Below are 22610 nucleotides of genomic sequence, written 5' to 3'. Positions count from 1 at the left end.
CTTCTGGTGGCTGAGAGATGAGAGAAGCCCTGCCCAGTCTTCTCTTTACTGAGGAGTTGAGAGCAGCAGTATACGAAAAGCACAGAAAGAAGCCACCAACCAAGATGCCCAGTTTCTCAGATAATGTCTACATGTGTCTTAAGGCTTTGATTTCTGACAAACTTCCATTGTTAATTTTTCCATATTTGTTGAGGCTGAGAGTTAAAATTGGAGAAAAATATTTGAAATGTTCCAAACTTATCTACACAAGTGATATGACTTGAGCTAAAACCAGAACTTAAAAGTGAGGCAGGTGGAGGTGGACCGCTGCTTCCCTTGGGTTAGAAAGGGAGTAAAGCTCTCCATCTTCATTATTTCTCCAAGAGGATCATCTTAGAAACCATGCCATTTTTTCACCTGCTTCAAGTATTAATTTAAACAAAAGTTTCCATCACAGTGGAACCCAAATAACAATCCCAAATGAGTAATCCTGAGAAGTATACATCTTGTTCCTCACCTATAATTGCTTACATTGACTTAATCTAATTTTACTCATTTAAAAGTTATTCAAGTCGGTTAATTTTTTATGCTTGGGAGCTAGTCAAAGTTGATTACACATAACCCTTACTGTGCTTTGGAACACATCCCTACTGTTTAAAAACATTCACAAGAGACAGTCTTACAGCTAAGTACATAAGGTCCCTCCAGCTCCCCGGGCTTTGCAATCTTTTATCTCCAAAGCATAAAAACGAACATGATGACTTTGTTCCCTCTTCCTTCCATTAATTGTTAATTGATGCTTATTATATTATGGCTATCGCCAAGTCTTTTTAGAGAATCTGAAATACACAAAGTAATTCTGTGCTTACCTGTGAAAAGGAAGAAAATCAAGACTATGATCATCGTGTACCCAAAGTACAAAATGGTGTTTGCAATGCCCGTGATTTGAAGTTTGGTAAAGAAGTAATAAACTGCATACAAAAAAAGGTAAACAGCTGTAAAACTGCTGGTAAAAAAGGCTCTCCACCACCAATGATAATCCTGCAAAAAGAGGTTGAAAAAACAAATTTTTAGATGAAATTCTAACTATCCATGGGTTAGCAATTATTGTAATAACAAGAAACATAAAATAGGCTCTGTAGGATTATGGATTAAAAGAAATAAAGGGGGAAGTTGCATAAGAAATTTAATATAATATGTACTGTCTGACTAATGTACATCCTGCTTGGGGAGCCCTAACAATGATAAACTCTTGGTTTCCAGGGGGACAATATGTGCCCTCGGGGATTGTACTTCTAATGTGTGCATCCTTTCTCTGCAGATGCTGCCTCAGCCCTGGAAGGCTTTCAGGTCAGCTTCAATTTACTGGCCAGAGTTGTGCTGGGCCTGAATTGATGCCTCAGGCCAGGTAAAAAAAGGTTAATATAGAAATTTAAGATAGACCTTTTTTTACCATTTCAGTTTTATTGGGATTTTTATTGAGATATAACTGACATACAACACTATCTAAGTTTAAGTTATACAGCATAATGATTTGACTTACATACATCATGAAATGATTTTCACAGTAAATTTAGTGAGCACCCATCATCTCATACAGATACAAAATTAAAGAAACAGAAAAAAATGTTTTCCTTGTGATGAGAATTTAGGATTTACTGTCTCAACAACTTTCATATATAACATACAGCAGTGTTAATTGTATTTATCATGTTGTACATTACATCCCTAGTACTTATTTATCTGATAACTGCAAGTTTGTACCTTTTGACCACCTTCATCCAATTCTCCCTCCCCCCAACCCCTGCCTCTGGTCAACACAAACCTGATCTCTTTTTCTATAAGTCTGTTTGTTTCTCTAAGACAGACCTTTATGGTTAATAGGATTTGTTTTAACTGGCTAAATTCAGGACCCATGGAGGCATGACTGAGGTCAATAATCAGGTTAGTCTCATCCTGTCCCATGGGCGCTTCCTGATAGTAATTTTACCATAAAGGCACTGTGGTCAAGGGCCAAGGGGATAAAGTGTGCAGAAAAGAGTTAACATAGCAGGTCTGAGGTTGCTATCTTTGGAAGGGTCTGCTTACAAGGTTGACTCTTGGCTTATGTCTGGGAATTTGGCATTTAATCATTCCCTGACTGATGAGACTGGTTTGCTCTACCTAGACTGTACAAACATTGTGATTTATGGTGAACACTTGCTTTCCTTTTGAGAGTCTGGAATTTTGGGAGTTGCTAGGCAGAGGGTGCCTATGTGACTAGCTCCCAATAAAAACCTTGGATGCTAAGTCTCTAATGGGCTTCCCTGGGCAGACATGTTGCACATATATTCCTGCATTTTTTTACTGCTGGAGAAAGGAGCATGCTTGGTGTGTCCCCTCATGAGAGAGAGAAAGCATAGGAAGACTGCACATGGATTTTTTTCCAGGTTCCACCTGTGTCTTTTTCCCTTGCTGATCCTGTTGTGTATCCTTTTGCTGTAACAAACCCTAGCCAAGAAGACATCTATACCCTGAGTCCCATGAGTCCTTCTAGTGAGTCACCAAACATGTGGGTGGTCTTGGGGGCCCCCAAAACATTTTCTAAGGAATAAAAATATACACATTATATGCCTATCAATGTATGTTTCATTAATGACTGTTGCAGATTTTCTATGACAAAATGTACCACAGAATGAATGAGTAGCTAAGTATAATATATACATAATTATATATTTTTTACCTTTATTCTTATAGCTCAAGAAAAAAATGCTCTAAGACATCATGTATATAATAATCATTCCCTAAACTCTCTTGTCACCTTTAGAGAGTCACATTAAACTACCAAAATAAGAGGGATTTAGGGGATTTAAGAAAACATGTTCAGGGACTTCCCTGGTGGCACAGGGGTTAAGAATCCACCCGCCAATGCAGGGGACATGGGTTCGAGTCCTGGTCCAGGAAGATCCCACATGCCACGGAGCAACTAAGCCTGTGTGCCACAACTACTAAGCCTGTGCTCTAGAGCCAGCAAGCCACAACTACTGAGCCTGCGCTCTAGAAACCGTGAACCACAACTACTGAGCCCACGTGCCACAACTACTGAAGCCCGCGTACCTAGGGCCCGTGCTCTGCAACGAGAAGCCACCACCATGAGAAGCCCGCACATCACAACAAAGAGTAGCCCCCACTCGCCGCAACTAGAGAAAGGCCGTGCACAGCAACGAAGACCCAACACAGCCAAAGATAAAATAATTAATTAATTAACTTAAAAAAAAAAAAGAAAACATGTTCACCACCAGCTTAGTTATCCAAAATGACATCAGGAAAAAATTGGGGATGGCATGGGGTAAAAAGAATTATTTATGCCTATGGTAACCAAAAGGCAATGAAATGAAAGAGAAAGGGCCTTTAGCAGCAATCTCAAACCCATAAAATGCAATCCTGGCCTAAGCTGCAAGAAAATTTTAATTGTTAATAATAAAACATCATCGAACCAGATCTTTTATATGTCTAAACTATCAAATCAGTTCCCTATATTTTTCTATGTTAACTGAATATGACGCAGCAATTATAGTAACTAGCCAGAGAGAAATTGCTTTCTGTTGAAAATTTTCCATCAAAGTAGCATTAACTTGATAGATGCATTAAAATTAAAATGTGTCATTAGAAAAACACAATATAAAAGTGATCCCAAGTTATAGAAACCATGCAGTTAACATTTATTTCAATTCCTTTCTCAACACAGACCTCTAATTCCAGTAATGCAAGTTTAGAAAGCTTCAGATACATTTGTTTCCTATGTCTTTACCTCAGTACACAAATGAAAATAACACAGCAAAACGGTAGCTTCTGAACAAATAATCAGGAGAATTATAAAGACTAAGAAAAGGAAGCCAAACATGAAGTACATCTGATGAGACCTGAAAAGAAAAATTACAGCTTTAAAATAACCTTTAACTTAACAATACACACAAAAAGATCCGTCCAGTTCTATACAGTAAACTGTCACACACTTTTCTCACCTTGGGCTTTTCATTCCAAATCTTCATCTATCCATGCAGTATCATCAAATCCATGTAGTATCCATGTAGTATCGAGTATATATATGTATATATATATATATATATATATATATATATATATATTCCTTTACCTACACAGCTTCAGAGTTTGGCCATATCCTCTCTCGTCAGAATCAGTGTTGCTACTTACTCATATTTCTCTGATCCTATAATTTAGTTTTCACTTGAGACCCATCAATTTTCTCTATACACATTTAAAAACATGCTTTCTCTTTAGAAATGGAAGGTTGTAAATGCCATAAATACCAGTGACTACATTATACAACAGAAAACCACAGAAACACACGCCATTTTGCTTTTGGAGGTCTGTTGACAGGTAGCTTCCCCAAATAGGTCTTTATAGCATGACACACATAATTCTATTAAATATACTTTCAAACATGCATCTTTAAAAACATCTATGTGTGGATTACATTTAGGTCAAACTTCGAAGGAATGAAGTAATTTCTTTCATTATTATAGAGCGAGCTGACTAAATTGGGATAAGAAATACACATTTTTAAAAGCCTTCTGAAGAGAAGAAGAAACTGGTGAACTGATCAATATCCCATTTTAAAACCTCATGTAAGATATACACCTGGGAGTGAGGATGAAGGATGGAGGTAGGAGAGAATCATCTCTAGAGTTAATAAATACATACAAAGTTGTACACAACAAGCGTGCTGTTTCTCATTGAAACAAAAATTAATTCATCTATTAGAGAACGAACTTATGGTTACCAGGGGGAAAGGGTGGGGGGAAAGGGATAGTTAGGGAATATGGTATTGACATGTACACATTGCTGTATTTAAGGTGGATAACCAACAAGGGCCTACTGCATAGCACAGGAAACTCTGCTCAATATTCTGTAACAACCTAAATGGGAGAAGAACTTGAAAAAGAATAGATACATGTATACATATAACTGAATCACTTTGCTGTACACCTGAAACTATCACAACATGGTTAATCAACTATACTCCAATATAAAGTAAAAAGTTAAAAAAACTTTTTAAAATTAATTCGTCTAAAGAATCTTTCAGTTTTGCTTTAAAGTTACTTTTCCATCAAAAACATCTGGAAAATTTGGTTACTGTAATCTATATCGCAGCATGTTAAATATTTAGTTGCTGACAAGGTAACAGATTTTATTGCTTATCTTTTAAACAATTTTGACACAATGCTGTTTAAAAGGTGAGCAATTAATGTACGTGATTAAGCCTAATTTCCAAGGACTTCAAAGTTTTGTCCAGAAGATTCCTTTGGGACGAAAGTGTTATAAACACACACAGTTGGCGACTGCATTTTATTTATTTTATTTTATCTTATCTTATTTCATTTTATGGTGCTTTTGCCCCCTCTCCAAAAATCCTTCCACAGTAACACCCCACTTGGCCAACTCCCGAAACCAAAATGCTGTCAAGAATCAGGAAGTAAGAAAAAAAGGGACTTGGAGCAACTGAAATAGCTGTCACAAAGCAGGGGCACTAAAGCTGTGGCACTTTAATCAGAGAGTACCTGTTCTTACTTCACATGCATCTCTAACTATCTTGGCTATTAGACTTCTTAAACTGCAACAGATTAAAAGTAGCAGATAAAAAGAGGAAAGTTATAAGGAAAAGGCATCTGACATCAGAACTAACAGTTGACAGAAAGGAAAATAGAAAACCATTACTTATAGCTCAGTACAGATGAAGACCCAAAATCAGTGGTCTCCAAATTATTTTTAGCAGAGAAACTCTAAATGAAATCTTGCATGGAAGGCCAGTATGGAAAACAGATACAAATCAGAGCTGCCCCTTCCCATCTTTACGTACCTCCCTCCAAGGGACACCCCCATCCCACCCCTTGCAAAATCTCAAAGAAGTACAGTTTGAGACCAACTTTTCTAAGTCACCTGGAAAGGCTTAAAAAGAAGTTATTAAGGGATTCCCTGGTGGCGCAGTGATTGAGATTCCGCCTGCCGATGCAGGGGACACAGGTTCGTGCCCCGGTCCGGGAAGATAGAACATGCCGCGGAGCGGCTGGGCCCGTGAGCCACGGCCGCTGAGCCTGCGCGTCCGGAGCCTGTGCTCCGCAACGGGAGAGGCCACAACAGTGAGAGGCCCGCGTACCGCAAAACAAAAAAAAGAGGTTATTCATTTCCAAAAAGGAAATCTTTATAGACATTTCCATCCAAAAGTAGCTTTATAATTTTGTGAATTAAGTCTTAGTTTCCTAGGAAATTCCCTCAGGTCAGATTGCTATTTCCTGGATAAAACAGGGTAGCAAATAAAGTTTTACCACACCAGAATTTAACCTCTTTGACATATAAAAAATTAACTTATTAACATTTAATATTTTTGAGATTATGAAGATACAATACTCACCAAATACTGTTTAGAATGCAAAAGAGTTGAATAAAAATACAGCCAAAAGGTAAAATGCCACTGATGATGAGGCCAAAGACTTGGCCTTTTCTAATGAAAGTCTGTTGAGGAATCTGACGGGGAATCTGGTTTGTGCAAACTGGATACCTAAACTGCTCGAAAATAAATGAAATGAAAATCAGAATGAAACAAAACTGAAGTAAATTTATACAGATACCATCAAAATACACAATCTTGAATCTGATTATTTCCAAGAGCAGTTATGTGGGCAGAGGCTAGACCAATGCTGTGCAACAGAAATACTATGATGCAAGCCACAAATGCAGTATCAAATTTTTTAGTAGCTGCATTTTAAAAAGTAAAAAAAACAACAGGTAAAATTAATTTATTAATATATTTTATCTGATCTAATGATCTAACATGTCCAAATACTATCATTTAAATTTATGATCAATATAAAACTTATTAATCAGATATTTTGCATTCCTCTTGTTGTTGTTCTAAGTGGTTGAAAACCAGTGTGTATTTTACACTTACAGCACATAATTCAGACTAGCCACATTCCAAGTACTCAAAAGCCACAGGTGTCTAGTGGCCAGCATACTAGATAGGACACAGCTAAACAATAAGGATGTTTATCTTTTCCTACAAATTTCAAGGGAGAGATTGGACAAAACTTACTAGTGACTATTAAAATATGAAATAATATATGATGTCCGAAAGTTCTCTCTTAGAATTTGTCTAATAATTTGCCTCTGAAAATTTGTCAATAGCTTTCAGAAAATTTTCTTTTTCTGCTCTCTGTGGAACTCCACCTCCTGTTTTGTTTTGTCTGATTTCTCCCCTGCAAACTCATGCTATATCTTTACAATACAACCCTTTTGCAGTGTGGCATCATTTAGTCTTTTTGGTATACGGCTCCTTTTCCCTATACGTGGAATAGGCTAACTTCAGATCTGTAAACTGGATTAGATGAAAACTATTACATATAGAATGGATAAACATCAAGGTCCTACTGTATAGCACAGGGAACTATATTCAATATCCTGGGATAAACCATAATGGAAAAGAAAAAAATCTGTAAACTGAACAGCCTCATTTCTTGGATTGTATCTTAGCTTTCTTCCCCCAACTATATAGTCTTATTATTTTTCTGACTTTCTTAAAGTCAGCCTTCCTACAATATATCCTTTTAATTTTGCCCATCAGAGAGAGAGGGAAATATAAACAACCCATAAAATGAGAAATACATTAAAGAATGCCTTTTAAAGTGTTACTGTCTTTCATTTACAATTTGTAGAAGTCTTTTATCCCTAAATGATTATTCTTTGTCATTTTCTCCAATGGTACATCTTCCATTCCATGTATAGTCTACACACATGGAGGTATTATTTCAGACATCACTCAATGGTCAAAAGAAGTATTTTTAAAGTTTACCTTTTTCTTGCTTCCAATGTATGCACCCAAAAATGATAGTGGGGGCTTCCCTGGTGGCGCAGTGGTTGAGAATCTGCCTGCCAATGCAGGCGACACGGGTTCGAGCCCTGGTCTGGGAAGGTCCCACATGCCGCGGAGCAACTAGGCCGGTGAGCCACACTACTGAGCCTGCGCGTCTGGAGCCTGTGCTCCGCAACAAGAGAGGCCGCGACAGTGAGAGGCCCACGCACCGCGATGAAGAGTGGCCCCCGCTCGCCGCAACTAGAGAAAGCCCTCGCACAGAAACGAAGACCCAACACAGCCAAAAATAAATAAATAAAATTTTTTTAAAAAAGAAAATAAACTTGTTTAAAAAAAAATGTTAGTGGTACTGAAATTCCAAACCACATTGTGAGGATACCTATCAGGGTACCAAAGGAGATGGCAGCTGATGACCCTTCCACCCGAAGAATTAGATTCATGATGAAGAGGTCAGCAAAGAGGATACTAGGGGAGAAAAGTCATCAGAAAACGTTATGATTTCAGGAAAATGTTATAAACATACTTGATGTGAATGTCAGAACACTCTTTTGGTGGGAAGGATATAACAAATTACTACGTTAAACCCTAGAAGAATATTACATCACACTGTATAAACCCAGTCATTGAGCTGGAGCTTAAACTCAATACCATATAATAAGATAGCAGTTTATTACAGGACATAATTTCTACATTCCACTCATCTTTGCAGCTCAAGAGTCTAGCAGAAAATAAATAAGGTGTGGAATAATATACCACTGAAAAACTCAATATGCAATATAGTGAACACAATTAAGAAAATACATATATTAAAAACAGATTTTAGGGGACTTCCCTGGTGGCGCAGTGGTTAAGAATCCGCCTGCCAATGCAGGGGACACGGGTTCAAGCCCTGGTCCAGGAAGATCCCACATGCCGCAGAGCAACTAAGCCCGTGTGCCACAACTACTGAGCTTGCGCTCTAGAGACTGCATGCCACAACTACTGAAGCCCGCATACCTAGAGCCCGTGCTCTGCAACAAGAAAAGCCATCGCAGTGAGAGAAGCCTGTGCACCACAACGAAGAGTAGCCCCCGCTCGCCGCAACTAGAGGAAGCCCGCGCGCAACAACGAAGACTCAACACAGCCAAAAAATAAATAAAATTAATTAAATTTAAAAAAAGATTTTAGAATCCTAGACTGAATGAAATGGACTATTAAAAGCCTCAAGTCAGGGGCTTCCCTGGTGGCGCAGTGGTTGAGAATCTGCCTGCTAATGCAGGGGACACGGGTTCGAGCCCTGGTCTGGGAGGATCCCACATGCCGCGGAGCAACTAGGACCGTGAGCCACAACTACTGAAGCCTGCGCGTCTGGAGCTTGTGCTCTGCAACAAGAGAGGCCACAGTAGTGAGAGGCCCGCGCACCGCGATGAAGAGTGGCCCCCGCTCGCCGCAACTAGAGAAAGCCCTCGCACAGAAACGAAGACCCAACACAGCAAAAATAAATTAATTAATTAAAAACAAAAGTACCAATGCCACCGTGGATGTGAGGATTAAATTAGTCAGTGCTTTAAAAAAAAAAAAGCCTCAAGACAGACAAGTATTCATTTAAAACAAAGAGTTTTACAAATATTTCCTGTAAGAAAGTTCATTAAAATTATCTTACACACATCTTTATTTTTTTCACAGCCTTCCTAATAAAGATTCTGCCGTACAATTTCTATTAATAGCTCTAAGTAATGGGGGAAAATTTTTTACTATCATGCAGATATTTTCAATTTCTTTTTCTTGGCCTTCAGTACAGGAGGTAAAGAAATTTTAAAGGCTGCCTCACATGTAGTGCAGATAGGGCTTGAAGTTATTAAAAGTCCTTTTAAATTCCAGCATAGTGTAGGAGGCGTTTTCAGGAATAGTGTCCAGTTTGATTTGCTTTAAAAATATATATTTGCCGGGCTTCCCTGGTGGTGCAGTGGTTGAGAGTCCGCCTGCCGATGCAGGGGACACAGGTTCGTGCCCCGGTCTGGGAAGATCCCACATGTCGCGGAGCGGCTAGGCCCGTGAGCCATGGCCGCTGGGCCGCGCGTCCGGAGCCTGTGCTCCGCAATGGGAGAGGCCACAACAGTGAGAGGCCGCGTACCACAAAAAAAAAAAAAAAAAATATATATATATATATATATATACTTGTCAAGGGGGAGGGGTGTGGAGAGAGTAGGAGTGGGAGTTGGAATTAACAGATGCAAACTGGTATCTATAGGATGGATAAACAACAAGGTCCTACTGTACAGCACAGGGAACTATATTCAATATCCTGTGATAAACCATAATGGAAAAGAACAACAAAAAAGAGTGTATGTATGTATAACTGAGTCACTTTGCTGTACCGCAGTAATTAACACAACACTGTAATTCAACTATACTTAATAAAAGATAAATAAAAAGTATATTGAGGGCTTCCCTGGTGGCGCAGTGGTTGAGAGTCCGCCTGCCAATGCAGAGGACACGGGTTCGTGCCCCGGTCCGGGAAGATCCCACATGCCGCGGAGCGGCTGGGCCCGTGAGCCATGGCCGCTGAGCCTGCGCGTCCGGAGCCTGTGCTCCGCAACGGGAGAGGCCACAGCAGTTAGAGGCCCACGTACCGCAAAATAAATAAATAAAAATACTATGTAATATTTCACAGCCTAACTAAGTGTAATGAGACCACTATTTTAAGTCTAGGAAATAAAGCATCATATATCTAAAGATGAATAATTTCAAATGAGCTGATAAGGTTTTTGTTATTACTTTTTCATTTGAAATGTTTTATGGACTGGCTTAACTCTGTTTAAATTTTATTTTTCACTGTTGTGTTTATGGTTTATTTTGTATAACTTTTTATAATAAAATAATTTAGATTTTCCAAAAAAAATAAAACAGAGTTTTAAATTAGTCATTCAAAATCAGCAGGTCAACCCCTAAGTCTACTGGATAAACCCCCAGGCAAGCCCAGCTACTGTGCTTGTATGTGTGCCAGACAAGTTTGATCACAGCTACAAGCTGAGTATGGCTGCGGGTGGGTATGGATGTGAGTGTTTCTGAAAGCCTAAAAGATGAGGTTGAAAAGGTGGGCAGAGGCTAGATTGTGGAAGGCTTTGAAAGTCAGGTTAAGGAATGTAGGCTTTATCTTGCCAGCATCAGGAAGCAACTGAAGGGTTTTTACACTCAAAGCTGTGAGGTACACAGCGCAGTTTTCCAGGAAGGTGAACCTACAGCATTTCGAAGGACAAATCTAAGGGAGGAGACACTAGAGGCAAGGAGACTAAAATGTTAAGAATCTGTACAATGTGGTGATGGTTAAAATGTAAAGGATGGATATAAAAGACCTGAAGGATACAAAAGACGTGAAGAATTAAAAGACTTCGGGTTAAAGATGGCAGATTGAACTCACACATTTAGCTCTGCTCCCTCCTCAAAACCCTGATAAAATTATAGCAAAGGAATTTTTAAAAGGCATAAATACAAAAGGATGGGGGATACAGGGGAGAAGACATTAACAGCAAATTTTGGAAACCAGATAGCGGACAAATAGTAACCAAGTTAGTAGAAAGTGGGAACCTGTATCCGAAGTCATCAGTAGGGGAAGCTGAGAGGCAACTCAGTTTATACCACAAGGGACTTCCCTCGTGGCCCAGTGGTTAAGAATCTACCTCCCAATGCTGAGGACGCAGGTTCGATCCCTGGTCAGGGAACTAAGATCCCACATGCTGCGGGGCAACTAAGCCCGTGTGCCTCAACAAAAAATCCCGCGTGCCGCAACGAAGACCCGACGCAGCCAAAAATAAATAAATAAATATTTTTTAAAAGAAATTTTATACCACAGAGCTCCAAAAAGGTTCAGGAATTTGTAGTGCCAGGTACCTCTACAAGTAGGGGTGAACGACTGGCTAACACCAGGAGGACTGGTTGAAAGTCAGCCTTAGATGCTGATAGACCTGCAGAGCCAAACAACTCCCCTTGAAGACCTCCACATTAGACGGGAGGGCTAGTCCCTTAGAGAAGATCCCTGAAGCTCAGAAGAAAACTTTACCAAGAAAATATATGAACTTCAGAGAAATTAAAGAAGACTTTGCAGCCATGAGACAAGAAGAGGAAATTTTAAAGGACTTTTGAGAAAATAGAAGAGGTCTTAGGAATTAAAAATATGACAATAGGTGCTTATATGTGGAATCTAAAAAAAAAATACAAAGAACTTATTTACAAAACAGAAAGAGACTCACAGACATAGAAAACAAACTTATGGTTACCAAAGGGTAAAGGGGGTGGGGATAAATCAGGAGTTTGGGATTAACATATACACACTGCTATATATAAAATAGATAACCAACAAGCACCTACTGTATAACACAGGGAACTATACTCAGTATTTTGTAATAACCTATATGGAAAAGAATCTGAAAAAGGATATATATATATATGTATATGTATAACTGAATCACTTTGCTGTACACCTGAAATTAACACAACATTGTAAATCAACTATACTTCAATTTTTAAAAAATGACAAGAGGAATTTAAACCTTAATAAAAGAGCTGGAAGATAAAGCTGATGAAATGTCTTAGAAAGCAGTGTTTAAAAAAAGAAAGAAATGAAGAACAGGGAAAAAAAAAGGAAAATTAATGATCAACCCAGGTATATGAAAAACAGAAGTTATTTGGATAGACAGAGTTCTTTCTGAATGTATTTTAGGGATATTAAGTAATCTGCTGAAGATTGAACAGCTGATAAGAGGTAGAGCTGGGATTCTTAATCAGATGTGTATGACTTTTTTAAGAGCAAGCTTTCTCCATTCCACTGTGCTATAATAAAGTCTCTATGGTAGGAACCAACTTGACCAATCACGTCTATCTTCTCCTACCCCAAACATTTTGTCAAAGATCAGAGCCAGGGAATGTGGTGACAGCCACTTCATGCTGAACCAGGTTAGGCTTTGAGGTCTACTGTTTAGAGAATCTCTGGTTTTGTTCTTCAGTTGTAAATTCTCTCAAGGTCCATTCTAATTTTAGGATTTTAAGGCTGCCTTCACATTTACGATGTATTTTCAATTTCTTACTTAGGATCACTGCTTTGGATGCTTCCCCCTCTCTCATTATAAGTGAGTTGGTCCTTTCTAAACCTTCAGTCATTTGTTCTTTCATTTTACTACGTCTACTCCAGCCTTTCCCCCTTGTGTTCACGGTCTCTTCTGTCTATCAACACTTTTTTCAGTAAACATATCTATTCATACTTTGCTCCTGTTGGAGATGTAGTTTCCAGTCCTTTCAAACAACAACATATACAACAACAAAAGCTCCACCTTATGTCTCATCAGTTTTTGGCATCTCAATAAGGGAGTCTAGTTTCCCATGACTTAACCATACTTCTTAAAATGTTTTTTAATACCTTTCTGCTGTAATGAATTTGTTTAGCCACGATATTCCTCTGCCACATTTCCTAGCTTTGGAGAGACTCATTTCAGCTGTTATCTTTCTATGGCCAGAAAAATTACTTCTCACTTGACAAATCATAACCTCCCTTCTTATACATAAACTCAATTAACCCGTCTCAACAATTTCCCTTTTGAAAGTACACTCTAGAATGTTGATATGTGTTTAATGATTCTGTAACTGCCCTTCAATTTCATGTTTTTATATTCTAAGTATGAATTCCTTTGTCAATCTCTAATTATTTCTAGACCTTTTCATGGAATCTTAAACAACAAAACTAAAAGGAAACTTAAAAGGTAACCTGGGTCCACCTCCTATTCGAAACATTTATTCACACATTCATTAAACATTTATTGAGTACCTATGTGTTCAGCCCTGGTGTTCCAAGATAAATAAAACAAAAATCCTTGCTCTGATAAAGCTCAGTCTAGTGGGAGACAGAGATAAACAAATAAATTACAACATAGGAAATGCTATAGCAGATGACAGACACAGAAGAGTAGGAACAGAAAAGAAAAGAGTGACTAAAAATGCTTTGTAGCTCACAAAACAATTTCACAATCCATTAGTTCATTTACTTCTCTAAATGACTCTGTGACACAAGCATTACAAGTAAGCAAATGGACAATCAGAAAGGTTATAGGACTTATCCAAAGTCACTCACCTAATACTGAGTACTGGAATTCAAACTTTCTACTTCTAATTTTAAAATTTGAGTACATGCCAATCAACCTCTGCTGACTCTTTCCCTTTTCTACCTACTGCTTTAGGGGTTACATGAAGGAATAGGACATCATTTAATAATTTTAGGGACTTCCCTGGTGGCGCAGTGGTTAAGAATCCACCTGCCAGTGCAGAGGACATGGGTTCGAACCCTGCTCTAGGAAGATCCCACATGCCACAGAGCAACTAAGCCCATGCACCACAACTACTGAGCCTGTGCTCTAGAGCACACGAGCCACAACTACTGAGTCTACATGCCACAGCTACTGAAGACTGCATGCCTAGAGCCCGTGCTCTGCAACAAGAGAAGCCACCGCAATGAGAAGCCCGTGCACCGCAACAAAGAGTAGTCCCCACTCGCCACAACTAGGGAGAAAGCCCACATAGAGCAACAAAGACCAAATGCAGCCAAAAATAAATAGATAAATTTATTTTAAAAAACAATCAAATAGGGCTTCCCTGGTGGCACAGTGGTTGAGTCCACCTGCCGATGCAGGGGACACGGGTTCGTGCCCCGGTCCGGGAAGATCCCACATGCCGCAGAGCGGCTGGGCCCGTGAGCCATGGTCGCTGAGCCTGCGCGTCCGGAGCCTGTGCTCCGCAACGGGAGAGGCCACATCAGTGAGAGCCCCGCGTACCGCATAAATAAATAAATAAATAAATAAATAATTTTACTTTCTTCAATTTCTCTTAGGAAGCATATGTTCATTAGTTTAACTGCTTCTCCATTTAAATTCAAATCCATTTTTTAACATCTTTATTGGAGTATAATTGCTTTATAATGGTGTGTTAGTTTCTGCTTTATAACAAAGTGAATCAGTTATACATATACATATGTCCCCATATCTCTTCCCTCTTGCATCTCCCTCCCTCCCACCCTCCCTATCCCACCCCTCTAGCTATCTATTTTACTTTTGATAGTGTATATATGTCCATGCCACTCTCTCACTTTGTCCCAGCTTACTCTTCCCCTTCCCCATGTCCTCAAGTCCATTCTCTAGTAGGTCTGCATCTTTATTCCCGTCTTGCCCCTAGGCTCTTCTGACCATATTTTTCTTTTTTTTAGATTCCATATATATGTGTTAGCATACTGTATTTCTTTTTCTCTTTCTGACTTACTTCACTCTGTATGACAGTCTCTAGGTCCATCCACCTCACTACAAATAACTCAGTTTCGTTCCTTTTTATGGCTGAGTATATATGTGCCACATCTTCTTTATCCATTCATCTGTTGATGGACACTTAGGTTGCTTCCATGTCGTGGCTATTGTAGTAGCCGCAATGAACGTTTTGGTACATGACTCTTTTTGAATTATGGTTTTCTCAGGGTATATGCCCAGTAGTGGGATTGCTGGGTCACACGGTAGTTTTATTTTTAGTTTTTTAAGGAACCTCCATACTGTTCGCCATAGTGGCTGTATCAGTTTACATTCCCACCAACAGTGCAAGAGGGTTCCCTTTTCTCCACACCCTCTCCAGCATGTATTGTTTGTAAATTTTTTGATGATGGCCATTCTGACCGGTGTGAGATGATATCGCATTGTAGTTTTGATTTGCATTTCTCTGATGATTAATGATGTTGAGCATTCTTCCATGTGTTTGTTGGCAATCTGTATATCTTCTTTGGAGAAATGTCTATTTAGGTCTTCTGCCCATTTTTGGATTGGGTTCAGGAACAAGACAAGGTTGCCCACTCTCACCACTATTATTCAACATAGTTTTGGAAGTTTTAGCCACAGCGATCAGAGAAGAAAAAGAAATAAAAGGAATCCAAATTGGAAAAGAAGAAGTAAAGCTGTCACTGTTTGCAGATGACATGACACTATACATAGAAAATCCTAAAGATGCTACCAGAAAACTACTAGAGCTAATCAGTGAATTTGGTAAAGTAGCAGGATACAAAATTAATGCACAGAAATCTCTGGCATTCCTATACACTAATGATGAAAAATCTGAAAGTGAAATCAAGAAAACACTCCCATTTAACATTGCAACAAAAGGAATAAAATATCTAGGAATAAACCTACCTAAGGAGACAAAAGACCTGTATGCAGAAAATTATAAGACACTGATGAAAGAAATTAAAGATGATACAAATAGATGGAGAGATATACCATGTTCTTGGATTGGAAGAATCAACACTGTGAAAATGACTCTACTACCCAAAGCAATCTACAGATTCAGTGCAATCCCTATCAAACTACCACTGGCATTTTCCACAGAACTAGAACAAAAAATTTCACAATTTGTATGGAAACACAAAAGATCCCGAATAGTCAATGCAATCTTGAGAAAGAAAAATGGAGCTGGAGGAATCAGGCTCCCTGACTTCAGACTACACTACAAAGCTACAGTAATCAAGACAGTATGGTACTGGCACAAAAACAGAAATATAGATCAATGGAACAGGATAGAAAGCCCAGAGATAAACCCACGCACATATGGTCACCTTATCTTTGATAAAGGAGGCAAGAATATACAGTGGAGAAAAGATAGCCCCTTCAATAAGTGGTGCTGGGAAAACTGGACAGCTACGTGTAAAAGAATGAAATTAGAACACTCCCTAACACCATACACAAAAATAAACTCAAAATGGATTAAAGACCTAAATGTAAGGGCAGACACCATCAAACTCTTAGAGGAAAATTAGGCAGAACACTCTATGACATAAATCACGGCAAGATCCTTTTTGACCCACCTCCTAGAGAAATGGAAATAAAAACAAAAATAAACAAATGGGACCTAATGAAACTTAAAAGCTTTTGCACAGCAAAGGAAACCATAAACAAGATGAAAAGACAACCCTCAGAATGGGAGAAAATATTTGCAAATGAAGCAAATGACAAAGGATTAATCTTCAAAACATACAAGCAACTCATGCAGCTCAATATCAAATCCATTTTTTTACTGTCCATGTATATGCCACGAGGCACTGAAATTCCCTGGTACCCTATCACATTCTAAGAAATATGAATCCCAGTACCTTATGATTCCCTCTCTCATGTACCTAAGAGAGCCCCTAAACCTCTTGAGGGAAACATGTTCTTTGTATCATGCCTGGTTTGTTGCTTTTAAACTGCATTCAGTTCTACTAACAGAACTAGGAAACTGAATATGTCTTGCATTTTTAATTATTTATGATTCAGTCATTTACTGAGCACTTACTCTCTATAAGCACTCATACTTCATACAAGGCACTGGGCTACACACTGTGAAAGATACAGAAATGAGTAAGACATAGTACTGACCCTCATGAGTCTTTGAATGTAAAATGAGAGATAAGACATATCACAAATAACTCCAATCTAAGAAATACTGTTGTAAGTGTTGTAATAATGGTAATAGACATTGTACAATTTCAAAACATGAAAGTGGTAGTATTTGAGCTAGAAATTAAAGAATGAACAGAAATTTGTCATTGGAAAATTGGAACAAAGGGATTACAAATAGATGGAATAGCTTGAGCAAAGGCATGAAAATAGAAGAAAACAGTAGCTAATAACCACAGCTACCATTTATTAAGCACTTATTATGTGCTAGGCACTGTTCCAAATGCTTTAATACATTATCCCATTTAATCTTCATAACAACCATATGAAGTAGATAATACTATTATTTCCATACTGCAGATGAAGAAGCCTAAGATTAGAAAGGTAATAATATTAGTAAATGATATTAGTAAATATTATTTAAAACTCCTTTTTTGGCTATCAAATTTAAAAGACAGCTGCATAATGCAGTAATTATAAATCTGTGTTGATGAGCATACAAAGCATTAAGATGTAATTTGTATGACAGTAACAGCACAAAGGAGGGAGGAGGGAAAGGAGCTATATACGAGCATATAATATTTTTAATAATATTGAAATTAAGTTGGTACTAATCTGAACTAGATTGCTATAAATTGAGACATTAATTGTAACCCATAACGTAACCACTAAAAAGAAGCTCAAAATAATAGTAAAAGAAAGGACAAGGGAATAAAAATAGTACACTAAAAATATCTATTTAACACAATAGAGGGCAGTAATGAAGGGACAAAAAAGACCTAAAATTTATAGAAAGAAAATAGCAATATATCAGATGTAAATCCTACCTTATCAATAATTTCATTAAATGTACATGGATGAAATATTCCAATTAAAAGGCATAGGTTGGCAAAAGGAACCCCCCAAAAATGATCCAAATAAATATATCGTGTCTACAAGAGACACAATTTTGATTCAGAGACACAAACAGATTGAAAGTAAAAGGATTTTACATACGGTTGACACTTGAACAAAATGGGTTTGAACTGCACGGGTCCACTCATACATGGATTTTTTTTCCAATAAATACATACTACAGTGCTATACAATCTGCTATTGATTGAATCCATGGATGCAGAATCGTGGATAGAGAGGGCTGACTCTAAAGTTATACACAGATTTTTGACTGTGCAGGTGGTCAGGGCCCCTAGTCCCCATGTTGTTCTAGGGTCAACTGTATACAGATATATCATGCAAACAGTAACCAAAAGAGAGCTAGAGTGGCTATACTTCTAACAGACAAAATATATTTGACTTTAAGACAAAAAGCATTATGAGAGGTAAAGAAGGGCTTTTATAACAATAAAAGTATCAATCTATCAAGAATATATAACAATTGTAAACATATATGTACCTAACAGCAGAGCCCCAAATATATATGAAGCAAAAACTGACAGAACTGAAGGAAGAAACAGACAATCCAACAATGATAGCTGGAGACTTGAATAAACACTTTCAATAATGGATAGAACAACTAGACAGAAGATCAACAAGAAAATGAAAGACTTTAACAACACTGTAAACCTCCTAGACATAACAGACATCTATAGAACACTCCACCCATTGACAGCAGAATACACATTCTTCTCAAGTGTACATGGAACGTTCTCCAGGATAGACCATATGTTAGTCCATAACACAAGTCTCAATAAATTTAACAGTTCTGAAATCACCCAAAGTATAATGTAATTGGAAGGAATTAAAGAAGACCAAATAAATGAAAAGACATCCTGTATTCATGAATTGGAAGACTTAATATTGTTAAGATGGCAATATCCCCCAAATTGATCTACAGATTCCATGCAGTCTTATCAAAATCCCAGTCAGCTTTTTGAAGAAATTGAAAAGCCCTTCCTAAAACTCATATGGAAATGCAAAGTTCCAGAACAGCCAAAATAATCTTGAAAAAGAACAAAGCTGGAGGACTCCCACTTCCTAATTTCAAAATGTATTAAAAGCTACAGACTAAAATCAAGACTATGGGTGGGATTCCCTGGTGGCCCAGTGGTTAAGAATCCACCTTCCAATGCAGGGGATGCGGGTTCGATTGCTGGTTGGGGGACTAAGATCCCACATGCCATGGGATCTATGCCCATGTGCCACAACAACTGAGCCTGTGTGCCACAACTAGAGAGCCCACATGCCACAACTACAGAGCCCACGTGCTCTGGAGCCCATGTGCCACAACTAGAGAGAAGCCCATGTGCCACAATGAAGAGCCTGCACACCACAACAAAAGACCCCACGTGCCACAACTAAGACCCAACACATACAAAGATAAATAAATAAATAAATAGATTAGAGATAATCTCAGAGATTACAAATACACAAAAAGGAGCGACAAACTTATAAAAAAAGGAAAAAATGGGCTTCCCTGGTGGCGCAGTGGTTGGGAGTCCGCCTGCCGATGCAGGGGACGTGGGTTCATGCACCAGTCTGGGAGGATCCCACATGCCGCGGAGCGGCTGGGCCCGTGAGCCATGGCCGCTGAGCCTGCACGTCCAGAGCCCGTGCTTTGCGGCGGGAGAGGCCATGGCGGTGAGAGGCCCGCGTACCGCAAAAAAAAAAAAAAAAAAAGGAAAAAAGACTATGGGTACTGGTCTAAGGATAGACATATAGACTAATGGAATAGGAGTGAAAGTTCAGAAATAAACCCACAGATTTATGGACACTTCATTTTCAATAAGGGAATCAAGACAAATCAATTGGAGCAGAAGAGTCTTTTCAACAAATAATGTCAGGACAACTGGATATCCATGTACAAAAGAATGAAGTTAGATCCCTACCTCACACATATACAAAAATTAACTCAAAATGGATCAAAGACCTATATTTAAGATGTAAAACTAGAAGACTTTTATATGAAAACATAAGCATAAATTTTATTTTTCTTTTTTTGCGGTACACGGGCCTCTCACTGTTGTGGCCTCTCCCGTTGCGGAGCACAGGCTCCAGACGCGCAGGCTCAGCAGCCATGGCTCACGCGCCCAGCTGCTCCGCAGCATGTGGGATCTTCCCAGACCGGGGCACGAACCCGTGTCCCCTGCATCAGCAGGCGGACTCTCAACCACTGCACCACCATGTAAGCCCAAGCATAAATTTTAATGACCTTGGATTAGGCTTCTTAAATATGACACCTAAAGCACAAGCAACCAAAGAAAAAGTAAATAAAGTGAATGTCATCAAAATTTTAAAGTTTTGCACTTCAAAGAACACTATCAAGAAATTGAGATGACAATTCACAGAATGGAAGAAAATATTTACAAATCATATACCTGATAATCAACTAGTAACCAAAATATATACAGAACTCTTACAATTCAACAATAAAAAGAAAAATAATCCAATTTAAAAACGGACAAAGGATTTGAATAGACATATTTCTAAAGAAGATATGCAAATGACCAATAAGCACATGAAAAGATACTCAATATCATTAGTCATCAAAAAGTGTAAATTAAAACTACAATGCAAGATCACTTCATAATAATTAGGATGGCTATAAGCAAAAACAGTAACAAGTGTTGACGAGGGTGTAGAGAAATTGGAACCCTCATACATTGCTGGTGGGAATGTAAAATGGTACAACAACTTTTGAAAATAGTCTGGCAGTCTCTCAAAATAGTAAGCATAGTGACCATATGACCCAGTAATTCTACTCCCAGGTATATACCCAGTATCTACCCAGTAGAATTGGAAGCATATTTTCACTCAAAACATCACATACAAATGTTCATAGCAACACTATTCATATTATCCAAAAGGTGAAAACAGCCCAAATGACCATCAACTTATGAATGGGTAAACAAAAAGTGGTATATTGATACAATGGAATACTGTTCAATCATAAAAGGAATGAAGTAGTGATACATGCTATAACGTGGATGAACTCTGAAAACATTATGCTAAGTGAAAGAAGTCAGACACAAGAGGCCACACTTTTTATGATTCCATTTATATGAAATTGTCCAGAAGAGGCAAGTCCATAGAGACAGAAATTAGATTAGTAGGTTAGCAGCTGAAAAATTCCAATGGCATTTTTCACAGAGATAGAAAGAGCAACCGTAAAATTTGTATGGAACTACAAAAGACCCCGAATAGCCAAAGCAATCTTGAGAGAGAAGAATAAAACTGGAGGCATCAAACTATACTACAAAGCTATGGTAATCAAAACTATACTACAAAGCTATGGTAATCAAACTATACTACAAACTATACTACAAACTATACTACAAAGCTATGGTAATCAAAATAGTATGGTACTGATATAAAAATAGACACACAGACTAATAGAACAGGATTAAGAGCCCAGAAATAAATCCCTGCATATACTGTCAACTAGTATTTGACAAGGGAGCCAAGAAATTGATAAGTGCTGTTGAGAAACTGAATAACCACATTCAGAAGAATAAAATTGGATCCCTATCTTATACCACTCACAAAAATTAACTCAAAATGGATTAAAGACTTAAACATAAGACCTGAAACCATAAACTCCTAGAAGAAAACATAGGGTCAAAACTCCTCGACATTGGTCTTCACACAATTTTTTGGATATGACACCAAAAGCACAAGCAACAAAAGCAAAACTTAAGAAGCAGAACTACATCTAACTAAAAACCTTCTGTACAGCAAAAGAAACAATCAATAAAATGGAACGACAACTTACAGAATGTGAGAAAATATTTGCAAATCATATATGTGATAAGGAGTTAGCATCCAAAGTATATAAAGAACTCACACAACTCAATAGCAAAAAAACAATCTGGTTGACAAATAGGCAGAGGACCTGAATACACACTTTTCCAAAGAATACATACAGACGGCCAACAGACACATGAAAAGACGCTCAACATCACTAATCATCAGGGAAATGCAAATCAAAACCACAGTGAGATATCACCTCACACCTGTCAGAATGGCTATCACCAAAAACAAGAGATAAGAAGTGTTGGCGAGGATGTGGAAAAAAAGGAACCCTCGTGCACTCTTGGTGGGAATCTAAATTGGTACAGGCACTAAGGAAAACAGTATGGAGGTTCACCAAAATTTTTTAAATAGAATTACCGTATGATCCAGCCATCCCACTTCTGGGTATATATATAAAGGAAATGAAAACAGGATCTCAAAGGGATAGCTGCACTCTCATGTTCATTGCAGCATTATTCACAACCTACTCAAGGCCTCATTAATTAGAAAGGGGCAGAATTGGGAAATGGACCCCTATGTGTATAGAGCATAGGGTGCGTGTGTGTGTGTGTGTGTGTGTGTGTGTGTGTGTGTGTGTGTGTGTG

At 38.3% G+C, this 22610-nt stretch overlaps 1 protein-coding gene across 1 annotated transcript in view; it reads right to left on the bottom strand.

Moving 5' to 3' along the window:
* LOC114905901 (transmembrane 9 superfamily member 2-like) overlaps positions 1-22610 on the bottom strand; it is a 54895-nt gene that overhangs the window by 23065 nt on the left and 9220 nt on the right. The window contains 5 exon segments of the mRNA XM_029240240.1: positions 849-1020; positions 3770-3881; positions 6392-6546; positions 7829-7873; positions 8200-8314. Of these exon segments, the coding sequence (XP_029096073.1) occupies positions 849-1020; positions 3770-3881; positions 6392-6546; positions 7829-7873; positions 8200-8314 (599 nt within the window).

Source organism: Monodon monoceros, unplaced genomic scaffold (genome assembly GCF_005190385.1).
Source record: "Monodon monoceros isolate NGI ecotype Baffin Bay Population unplaced genomic scaffold, NGI_Narwhal_1 Super_Scaffold_22, whole genome shotgun sequence".
In the NCBI taxonomy this organism is placed as follows: Eukaryota; Metazoa; Chordata; class Mammalia; order Artiodactyla; family Monodontidae; genus Monodon; species Monodon monoceros.
This window is presented reverse-complemented; position numbering and strand designations above follow the sequence as displayed.